The sequence below is a fragment of the Mytilus californianus genome, unplaced genomic scaffold, assembly GCF_021869535.1.
Source record: "Mytilus californianus isolate M0D057914Y unplaced genomic scaffold, xbMytCali1.0.p SCAF_2, whole genome shotgun sequence".
NCBI classification, from domain to species: Eukaryota; Metazoa; Mollusca; class Bivalvia; order Mytilida; family Mytilidae; genus Mytilus; species Mytilus californianus.
Window position 1 is genome coordinate 124474997 of NW_026262668.1, and position 11975 is coordinate 124486971.

General features: G+C 31.7%; 1 protein-coding gene across 3 annotated transcripts in view; it reads left to right on the top strand.

Annotated features, from left to right (window-relative positions):
* The window catches only part of LOC127730901 (parathyroid hormone/parathyroid hormone-related peptide receptor-like), a 49237-nt gene extending 39899 nt beyond the window's left edge, over positions 1–9338 (top strand). For all 3 annotated transcript variants that reach the window (XM_052239508.1, XM_052239509.1, XM_052239510.1), the window contains 4 exons: positions 325–416; positions 3723–3873; positions 4653–4694; positions 7336–9338. In XM_052239508.1, the coding sequence (XP_052095468.1) occupies positions 325–416; positions 3723–3873; positions 4653–4694; positions 7336–7704 (654 nt within the window). In that variant the 3' untranslated portion in view covers positions 7705–9338. The remainder of the gene's footprint in view (positions 1–324; positions 417–3722; positions 3874–4652; positions 4695–7335) is intronic.
* Positions 9339–11975: the final 2637 nt, after the last annotated feature.

Genomic DNA, 11975 nt, shown 5'->3' on the forward strand with positions numbered 1-11975 from the left:
TCGAATAATTTTCAAGAAAATATTTCATTGTGTTTCAAAATTTATATTGTAAATATACACACTTCAGTTTTTCATAATAAAAAAAAAGTATATTATATACTTACATCCAACCACAGCACACTCCAAAGTTGACTTCCTTCATCTGCCTTTGTTACAAAAGGCCAACATAAAGCCGGGAAAATGTAATACAAATTTCTTCCCAATAAGTACTACAGATACTCTGTTCTTTATTTCTGTATAAAATCCGTCGACATCTGTACATTAGATCAGTCCTAAACACATAATAATTGCTAAATAATGATGAAAGATTTTACTTTTTTACAGATTAATTTCACCATATTTATCAATATCGTCAGAGTTTTATTTACCAAATTGAATTCTTCTCCATGTCCAGAGACTAAGAAGTTTAGGTATAGGTAAGTAAGTCTTTAAACAATCATAAGTATAGGTCAAAATTGAAGATTAATTTGGCTGGTCTACATATGAATAGAAAGTTGGAGACATCAGACACTAGTTTTGTCAGTCATTTTTTTCTTTCATATTTTTATATTTTGCAGATCACTGGAAAAACGAGAAAAAAAAATGTCTGCATATCATTTAAAAACCAATATAAAAGCAGACTCCACCACCTAATCTCGTACAATACGATATTTCTCCATTTTCAAATTCTATATCTATAAAATGATTAATTATTCAAAACACTTATGGTGTTCTTCCCCCATGAATAAATTGCCGGAGCCGTATTTGGCACAACTATTTGGAATTTTCGGTTTTAAATGCTCTTTAACTTCGTTTTTGATTTTACCCCTTCCAACTTTTTCGAGCGCCACTGATGAGTCTTATGTAGACGAAACGCGCGTTTGGTGTACCAAATTTCAAACCTGGTATCTTTTATAATTTTTAACTGTCCCGAAAGGAGAAATATCACATCTTACTCGTTGCAGTGGTAGAATCTATATTTCAATATAATACACAGTGATAACGATGAACATAAAAATGTTCTGGAGGAACTCTTATAAAGCACACACACCTTCAAATTCATTTGTAATGACAAATTCCATCTACTTGCTTTTTATTCTAATACCGTTTGGAACGTGGTCTTACAATAGTATTTCCAAAATGTACTAAGGGTGGATTTTGACTGGCTGTTAAGCATTCGCACGGTCGGTATATATGTAATTATTAACTCTTCGACTTATGAGTTTTAAATGCCTTCTTGGCACCTCTTTTCTTCTTGCATATACTAGCAATCAATACTTTGTAATGTATTTTAACGTCTATATATTGAGAATTTTTATAGGAATGTCTTGTTGAAAAGTATACTCAACGTACAAAAAATTACTTTATTAATTTCAGTTTGATGACTTATTATGTATGTTATATAATAGAACTGCGAAATACTTGCATGTAGAATTGGATGTATTTGTTGGTAGTAAAGAATTGAAAGTTTCTTAACAAAAAAAAATACTCAGTCGAGAATAAAAAAAATTAAGAAAATTAATATTGCATTCATGGCACTTATAAAATAACATCATGCAGGTGTTTTGGTTTGATTGAACTTTATGTTAATCATGATATCTTGGTGTAAGTTTACTTAGATAACATTGCAAATAACAAAAGGCTCAGTAGATTGTAGATTGCGTACCAATTGATCTTTATAATCATATGATATAGATGTAATTGTATAAATTTTAACAAGAGTAATATGAAGAATTATGTATGCACTGAACGTCAATACTTGAAACAAACATATCTCGTTTTGATTTTACTGACAAGGTTGGTTTACATAATCTAACGATAGATACATGATTCTCCCGTTAGTAAAATGAAATGTAGACTCATTCTGATACGACTGTATATGAAGTGTAGAATTATCAAAGTAACTAATATGTTATCGGCCACTTCATATAAACAAATCACTTCGATAACCTAGATTTTACATTGTTATATCCAAGCATCATCGACTTAAAGTCATACTTTCGGATGTTCCATTTTTAATTGCAACTTAATTATAACTGTCCAATTCATCATAAATATCCTGAGAAAGCAAATGTTTTCCTTTTCTTTTTCAATGGGTTCGTATAATTATTTAAATAGGTGGGATCAATAGAGGTTGCATGCATACGGACCCAAATTTGGTCGAATTATTGTCTTGCATGACCAATATATACCTACGATATTTTGTGCTTATCTTTACGATATTGAACCAAAATGGCTGCTATTAGCAAATTACTTTTTCAATATTCAGCTTTTATTAGTTTTTCAAACAAAATCAAATCACATTTTATTTGTTGGTCTAAATCGTAGCTACTGCCCCTTTAAAGAGTCTATATCGTATACTAAATATATGTTATAACAATTTTATACATATTTCCTTAATACTAAGATGTTTTCCAGAGCTACCTGTTGCTGTTGGAAGATTTTAGAGTAAATTAGCTAGTTTTACATGTTTTTATTCAATTTTGTATCGAAGGAAGTTTGTTTATCAAAATAAATTTTTCCGCGAGAACATATATAGTTATACATCCAACTATGTTGGGGTTTTTTTTTTGTTGTTGTGAAAAATATCTTTCTTAAATATTTTTACCTGCGTCGCCGAATGCCGAATCAGGTTTAGTAACCGCAAGACTCCGTCCGTCTGTCCGTCCGTCCGTTCGTCGTTGTAGCGAATAAGCAATTTTTACATCTGCCGTACATCCACTTCCTGTTTGTCGATAGTTTGAAATTTTACATTAATCATTGTAGAAGGAATATTTTTGTCAAAGTTTTCTCGGCTCCTGCTGAAGGGAATGATGTTAAGGTATATACACAGAGCTGTAATACTGTAAATTTAAGTTAAGATTGAAAGATTTTTTGAAAATGACTATGTGTGAAATAAAATTAAGGTAAACTTGAGCCTACCTCTTTTGTTGCACGTATTCTTAAATCGTATAGACAGGGTTAAACTGTTGTCATAGATTAATCGGATAGGCTGAACACAAGTCTGTCTGTACATCGAATCAATGGGATCTTATAACATATTCATGCGTTCTGTTATCAACCTCGTGCCATATCCATCTTTGCCTTATTTGAAATGTTAATAACGAATTGATAGTTTAAAAACGACATAAAAACGACACATTAATGTGTAATATACACAATCATTGTAAGGATCACAATGAATGTCAGAATGCACTAAAAGCTTCTTACAAAAGGATATATTCTGAAAAAATATAAAACTAATAAGCAATAATATTTTTTATCTTTCTCTTTTTTAATTGATAAGCATAATGTTTGTCATCATTTTGTACAATATAGCTCTGACATCTTTTATAATGACAACAGTAATTAGATGTTGATATAATTGTAAAATAGATCAATTAGCATAGATTGCTTAGATTACATCATTGCATGTACGATTGGCTATAAAAGGATTGCATATTGCATAGTTCTGCTGGTTGCTTTACTTGAACACAGGTTTAAGTGTATATCTTTAGTTTCAACACTCTTGTATTTCTTAATATCTTCTATCAAAAATGCTTACTTTGAAATTAGCAATTTTGAATGAAATTTAGCTATTGAGGCAAGCTCCTTTGTTTTGTAAGGACGCATTTTACCTATATTACAACGAGTATAAGCATTCAGACTCGCCTAATTGGTGTCTTAAATGAATATTTAGACGATGAAGACTCTGTGACAAAACATGTCTGTACTATTCTTGATATCAACATTTTTCATTTCAGGAGACTTGCCAAGTCGACGCTTGTTTTAATCCCTTTGTTTGGTGTTCACTATATGGTGTTTAGTATAATATTTCAAATTGTGGAGACCCAGTCAAAAGGTCTTGGGTTGCTCATTTACTTCTACTTGGAAATATTCTTTAACTCGTACCAGGTAAGCAATGTAAATTTCTTTCACTCGTACCAGGTAAGCAATGTTAATTTTTTTCACTCGTACCAGGTAAGCAATGTAAATGTTCTTCACTCGTACCAGATAAGCACTGTAAATTTTATAATGATATATTAAGATATAAGAACAATTTGTGTCGCAGGTTTTATTGCTCGTGACATGCTTCTGTGTAAATATTTTGTTATATATTTTTTGTATCCAAAGCTTAAGCTTAACTTATGAGTTTGAATGTCCCTTTGGTATCCTTCGCCTCTCTTTTAAAAGAACCATGAGGTATTTTTGGGATCTCTTTTGCAGTCGTATCTATTTTGATGGTAACATTAATGGAACAGTTACAAGTTTTACAGCAACGGGGGACAATATTTAATAATACATACCTAATCATGATCAATAGAATCACCCAAAATATTTTACAGTACAACAGACAACACCAACCAACAACACACGACTGCTCCGAAAAACAAGTAGAGATACAGATAAACAACTACGAATAACGCATGGTTCAGATATTCTGACTTAGTAAAGGTACCTAATTTTCGGATTGGGTTAAACCAGGTAAAAAATTGTCGAAGATGTAAAACACACAATAAAAAATCTGCTAAATCTAGCTATCAACAGGGTGTTAAACAAGGAAATGAAAGACCTTACATAATTTTCAGTTTTGAAATTATTGCATATTTGTAAACAATATGTTGATGATTTATTTGAACTTTATTTGTTTTTTTATATAGTACATCCTACTTTTGTAACATATATATTTACAGGGGTTTATCCTTTCTTTGTTGTTTTGTTTCTTCAATTCTGAGGTAAGTGGCGAGTCTAAGTATTTAATTTCAAGTAAAACTTGATAAATAGTTATCATGAGTAAGACATAATTTGTTTAAATCTTTACTACCTACCAAACGAACAGACAAAAGACAAAACATATTTCGCGAATACAAGACATTTTGGGCAAACTTCAATAATTAATGGATTTTTCAAAAAGTTATAAAAGTGTTCCGTATTCAAATGTTTACTTAAAAGATATTAACCACCATATGGAAAACAGAAAAAAACTTGAAGAATTGAAAGTTAGAATGTCTTAAATTTCATGATAGTTTATATCAAAGTACTGAAGTACTGAACATCGGATGACCACAAGTTCTTGAGGATGGTCAAAAGCACTTGTCTCACAAAAAAACAACATATCTCTTTACCTGAAACTGAGGTTAATGTACAGAGATATATTTTTTTCTGAGACAAGTTCGTGCGTGGATGATGAATAAATGACAGGAAATTCAACTTCACCGTAATAACTATTATATTGTAGTGATACAAATCAGTATACACTGATTTGCTGTTATATATTATATTAAAATAACAGTTACATATATATATGATTTGCATCCATTTGTATATCATTATATTCTACTATTCTAATAATAGTGCAATGCAAGTGCATGGTGGACACTTTTCTGTAAAAAATTGGATACGAGTAGGCATTCATATTTTCCCGCAAAAACAATTACAGAGTTACCGGTCCTTGCCGGTATTGTCGCAAAACGTTCGTTGAGATATTCTTTCGCATGCTTTAACACAATTTTTCGGTACGTGTGCATTGATATTATCAATGATTTTTTACTTATATATATATCTAACTACAAAACATTTTCATGTTATTAATTTATGTTGTAAACAAAAATATTTTTATCAGTATTCATTGAAGAGATGTATTTATATCAAACGATAAGGAATGTTATTTTGCACTCGTTTATGTGCGCATATTTATCACGTTTATAAATCGGTTACAAACCCAAAACTAATTTACATAATGGAAATCTAGGCGATAGCAATACATCGGATTGACCCCAAGTCATCGCGATGTAAAAATCGGTATTCAACAATTACAGGTGAAAGAAACAGAAAAACACTTGATATATTAACTTATGAAAGACGTTCATAATCCTGGGGTTTTATAAGAATCTTGCAATGCACAAAACTTTATAGATTAAAACAGGTTTTATGGTAGGAGACATTCATCGTATAGTGCATCTTTATGTATCAGTGGCGGATCCAGAGGGGGGCGTAGAGGGCGTACGCCCCCCCCCCCCCTTTTGCTTGCACTTTTTTTCTTTTTTTTTTTTGGAAAATGATTAATCAGACTAGACTTCGTGAACTTTGCCATTTTCCGCGTATTTAATTTTTATGCGGCAATTCTTTACTTATAAAGATATGTTTCGCTCGTATTTACTGTAATATATTATTGATTATGTCAAAATCATGTGATTCGCTACGGTGGAGTTGACCAGTGCGTCGAAAAAACGTCACTCATTCATTTTGAAATTCAAATTACAGTAACACATTGCTTAGGCTGAGGATGACAAGCATGACACCTTCAAAGCGACAAAAGATTGAGCAAGAACGTATTTATTGACTTCTATTTCACAATTCCACTGAACAGAAAGTAATACTCTAGTACACTTTCATGAAAAAAAAGTTCCACTGCAATATTATTTACCTACGAAAACATGTTTAACCCAACACGCTCCAGCCTATTCATAACATAGCCGAATAATGATCCCCAGTCAATAAGCTCTAGATAGATTTAAAGTCTAAGGTACGGACTATTTGATTTGAGGGGGCAGTCTGAGATGTTTGAGAGAAAAAATTCTGACCCTGCTTTTTGCCTTAAACAAAAATTCTGGCCGTATCTGGATTGAAAACAATAATCTTGTCCACTTTTTTTGCTATTAGAAACAAAAATTTCCAACAGAATTATTTAGCATTAAATGAACATGATGAATAAAAAAACGGGCGTAATTTTTACTTTTTCAAGGCCCGACTGCAACCTGCCTGCTGGGTGTGGCCTTTATGTCTCCATTTGTCGACCGTCATTCATATATTCGTTGTCATTTCAGACTCATTCGTAGCCTTTGGTTGATTTGAAACCCCTCACTTCCCTTGTTGGATGAAACATTTCAACCAAACATTTGGAAAAAAAATGCTTGTTTGTCTTTCTTAACTCGTGTCGGTCGTATTGTAAATTTCATTGAATAGCCCGGCGTATATCTTGTTTACAACAAGAAATCCGTGACGTTATGCTAACTAAACATACAACAAACGAGAATTTTCCATGTCAATATTTTACTGACAAGTCCCACATCAAATATATTAGTACATAGCTTGGGATCCATCTAATCATTTTATAATAGACAATTAATGGGGAGAATACGGCATCAAAAATGTCCAACCCTTACACTTTAACTATAAAATATACATGCCTTACGTCAGGAACCGTTAAAAAGCTGCATTTTACACATATTTTATGTTTTTTAGCCAAAAAAAGGTCCAAAAAAATATTCTTTACATACTTCGCCCCCTTTCCAAAATCCTGGATCCGCCCCTGTGTATCCTAATGTTCGGGTTAAACCTTCCTTACTTTAGTTAACATTTTGCATTAAATTCTAGGTTCAAAATGAGTTCAAGAAAGCCTGGAGGAGATACACACTAAACCGATCGGGAAGTTCAAGATGGCGATCAACATTTACGTCACGCACCAAATCATGGAAAGATCACCGGAATTCGGATTCAAATGGTGTAACAAGTAGAGGGGACAGAGTTCGACCAAACGAACACGAACTACATTCATCCCCAACTTTGAATATTACTCAATCACCTATAACACAAAGTAGTTATGCCTATGACGTAAAGACTAGTCAGGAATTTACTGGACAAGATATAGAAATATGTGAAAATACACCATGGCTAAATAATAATCATACTGCATATGTAGAACAGCACGGGCTACCAGAAGAACAAGCTGATGAAAATTTATGAAAGGCAGCACCACTTTATTTAGCCTTAAAATATTAAAAGAAAAAATATGATGTCATGAGTGCCCTCCTAATGTTCACTGTATTGATTGACTCAAAATAACGTACAAAATGCAGGGATTATGTTCCGAAGACGTTGCTCGCAAATGGACATATACGTGCAGAGGAGCTTGTTTTCTATTACAGATAAAAAGATAAAGACTTTAATGACTTATAAATACGGTAACGAATTTTAAAGTAGACGGGATTAAAAAAAAAATACAGGTGCTGCAGTTTGGTCCAATTGTCATCTTTTTCATATTTCATGTCGATGTTGTATATTATTCGATTTTGCTTTATGTTTTCATTTGTGAAAATATCGTTTGAACGATGTAATTTTAAAGTAGTATGGAAACCTCAAACATGAGAAATAATATGAATTTGTACGTCGATGGTGATTATAAACCTGAAACAAACCAAAAATGCCTATCAAACAATAAATGCATCTGATGTTAACTTCGGATTAAAACTTTAGGCTTAATTTATATAGAAATGTTCCCGTAAAATTAAACTCACCGTCTCAATGTCTGTTAACCGAAACTCAGTATTATGGTTAATACATTTGATAATGACAAGTAATGAAATACCAGTAAAGATGAAAATAAGCCTGGTGAAACTTGTCTTCTACTATATCATACTATGATGTCTCTGTTTGTGAATATTGCTTGGAACTTAGTTCATTTTAGGTAATTTTTAATCAACAACTCCGATTTTAGCTTATAGAATCTTCGGCAATTGTCATCATAGGATATTTCCACAAACGCTGAATTATTTTTTGTAATTCATCCTTGAATGTATATTAAAACATGTGCAATCGATGTTTTCTTGTAAAATACATTTGGCCTTTGTACTGCAGCTACATTAATTAATAAATGGAAAAAAAAATGAAATTAGTATGGTGTAGACGTATCTGATCTATATTTTCTAGATTAAAATTTGTGTTGATCGAAATTGTATGATTCTATTTTGTCAAATTGTTTATTAGAACTTTTTCGAAAATGTGGTTATATATTGTTTCCGTGTAATAAAATTAAATGAACAGAACAGTAAATATTTGCCATTATATCATATTTCATCATTGTTTTAATGAAAGAAGACATTTATAAAGAACTTTTTCATAAGTCTTTGCTTTTTTATATATAATGAAAACCAATTTTTATTTCTATCAGTTCTTTAAGTTAATGTTGTATTAATAACATGTACAAGTAAGATTCAGGCAGGCGGCAGCACATGGTATAGAACCAAATCATCACAATTTTTTTCTTTTCTCATTTTTTCAGTCATTTCCTCACTTGCACGTTTAGTGAATATCTTTATCTATGTATAAGGGTATACAATTACACAGCGTTAAAAATTAACTAGAGAAATATAGATGATTTTTCATTGGAATTACAAAATCAAATCATGTTCAATTGTACTTTATATCATCTTTTTTTTTTAAACTTTGTCCATGTGTAACAACTGTTAATTGTGAACATTTACTGTAAATCAAGAACTTTTCATGTGCATGATTTTTTGACGAATATCGTTTCCATTTTTCATGTCTATTCTGAAGTAAATTGTTTGTACATCTGTCAAAATAAAAACAATCTAAATTGATGCGTTTTTAAAAGCTCTTATAAGAGGCAGGTGTTGTCCGTGAAAAACAATGGTAGACATCAATTATTATGTAAACTGGGTCAAATGCCAATTAGTAAATTATATAATATTTATAACGAGTGTGATACAATATCGTTTTTCAGTCCAAAATATGAGTGTAAAATATTATTACAGCTTTTTGTCACCTTAGACTGTTCCCTCAAATTGACAAAACTGGAGATCATAAAAAGTATTTTCTAAGAATTAAATACATTAATAGAGGTATTGATTTTATGAATTTGTCTAGTATTTTTCATTACTCTACCGTTCAATACTTTAAACCTCCATATCTTGATAACATATAGCCACCTATTATTTCTTATTCGTATAAAAAAACCTAGTGGAAGTTTAATTTTTAATTATACGTCAGCTACATCAGACGTCAGTATAGAAAATAATGTTCCTTCTACGTGAAACTGTGAAACATCGAAGTTTAGATAGGATCCCTATGGCCATGTAATTACAGGGGGACCTCAACATCGTTCAAGACAGAGAGGTTATAAACTTTCTGAAAAAAGGATCACAATATCGTCCACTGTCGAAAATAAATTGGGAAGAGTGTCGTCAGGTTATTAAAGATGCTCTTTCATCCTATTGTAAAAATGGTGTAAACGGGAGAAATCTGACAAAAAAGTCACTTGATTCCTATTTAAATAAATGTCTGAATATAGTTGATATTCGTATATCATATTTCGAAAATAATATAGAAATAATTAAAAGAGTAAGTAATATGCCCATTTCTAATACTAAAAACAAAACTCAAGTACTCGCAAAGCGTTTTGTGTTCGTACCGACCGACAAGGAGCCAACAAGTTGGTGGTGGTATGACGTAAATACTACACGAAAGTCCTTAAGAATAAAATTATACATTCAACTACATTCCAGGCCGTACACTCCAAAAAGAGTCATATAGTGAATAATCATATCACTACCACAGCTCAGCTTAAGGGCTCCTCTGAACATTTGAACGGTCCGCTATGTATTGGTTACCTAATCTACACATAAAACCCGTAAAATATCGTTTCATCTCAGCCTTTAGTTAGTGTTCTATTACTAATCTGTCAGTGCTTTTAACGATTTCCTTATCTACTATCAAAGAACTTATCGTTAATTTTTGATTTTGTGATAAAACATATGAAAATAGTGGAATTAACCATTTTTGAATTGTAAAACATTCTTTTGGATATTTTAGATAAATGACGTGCGTTTGATGGTCCTTTTGATTGTTTGACAGTTTTGACTTTCCCACTCTTTATACAGCACTTCCACACAATCTTATCAAACAAAACTTTTCCTATCTATTTAAATTGTCGTTTGATAGATCTGATTGCAAATCTATTTGCTGCAACGCATATAAAGCCTTTTTTCTCAAATGAGAAAGGTAAATATGCTAGATATACTAACTGGAGGTGTGATGAGATGATTAAAGCTGTAAATTTTCTCCTTGACAACATTTATATATAAAAAGAAGATGTGGCATGATTGCCAATGAGACAACTCTCAACAAGAGACCAAATGACACAGAAATTAACAACTATAAGTCATCGTACGGCCTTCAACAATGAGCAAAGCACATACCGCATGTACGTTTCGGCCATAAAGTGTACCGACAGTTTGTAGGTAATCCTATAAGCACCAATTGTGCCCCTTTAATAGCAGACTTGTATCTGAACTATTATGAATCACAGTTTATGGGCAAATTCAGTAAAGACCCATCTAAATTCCATTTAATTGATAAATTCAACAATACTTTCCGTTATCTTGATGATATTTTTTCGTTAGATAATTAAGAATTTTCTAAATATACTGCCGAAATTTACCCAAATGAACTTAGTTTAAATAAATCAAATATCAGCAGCAATAACTGTCCTATCCTAGATTAAGATATTTCAGTTTTATACCAGAAACTCTACACAAGAATTTACCCATTGTTAATTTTCCATTTTTGGACGGTGATGTTCCTTTGGCACCGTCTTACGGTGTTTATATATCCCAGCTCGTTTGCTATGCCCGTGTTTTGGATTTCAATTAGCGTTATCTATGTTTAACTATACGGTGACATATAGTTGTTAATTTCTGTGTCATTTGGTCTCTTGTTGGCAGTTGTCTCATTGGCAATCATACCACATCTTCTTATTTTTATATAACTGGTAAATTATTAAGTCAGGGATTTCGTTACCACAAATTCTTCCATAAATACAAGGATTTGGTTTGCAAGTGTGTCTGCAGAAAACTTATTTCAAACGGAATAGCACATCCTAAATTTTACGGTGATGTTGTTTACCGAGCCCTGAAATTTAAATATGATCCGGGTAAACTTATCAATCCTTTAAATAAACTTATTCTAAAAGGTTACCAATTCAACATGTAATTAGATCTTTGAATAATGTTTTATTGGTATAAAAATAGATTTTGTTATCAGTAAATTAAAACAATACTAAATATTATTGTTATACACATATGCACTTTTACGATACTACACTCTGTCGATACCTATAATTGTATTGCACAAGGTCATGTTTTTTTCTGACTGTTAATGATGCCTTTACACTAAATCCAATCGATGTTGGATGTGTACTGATTGATATTTTAGTCTTA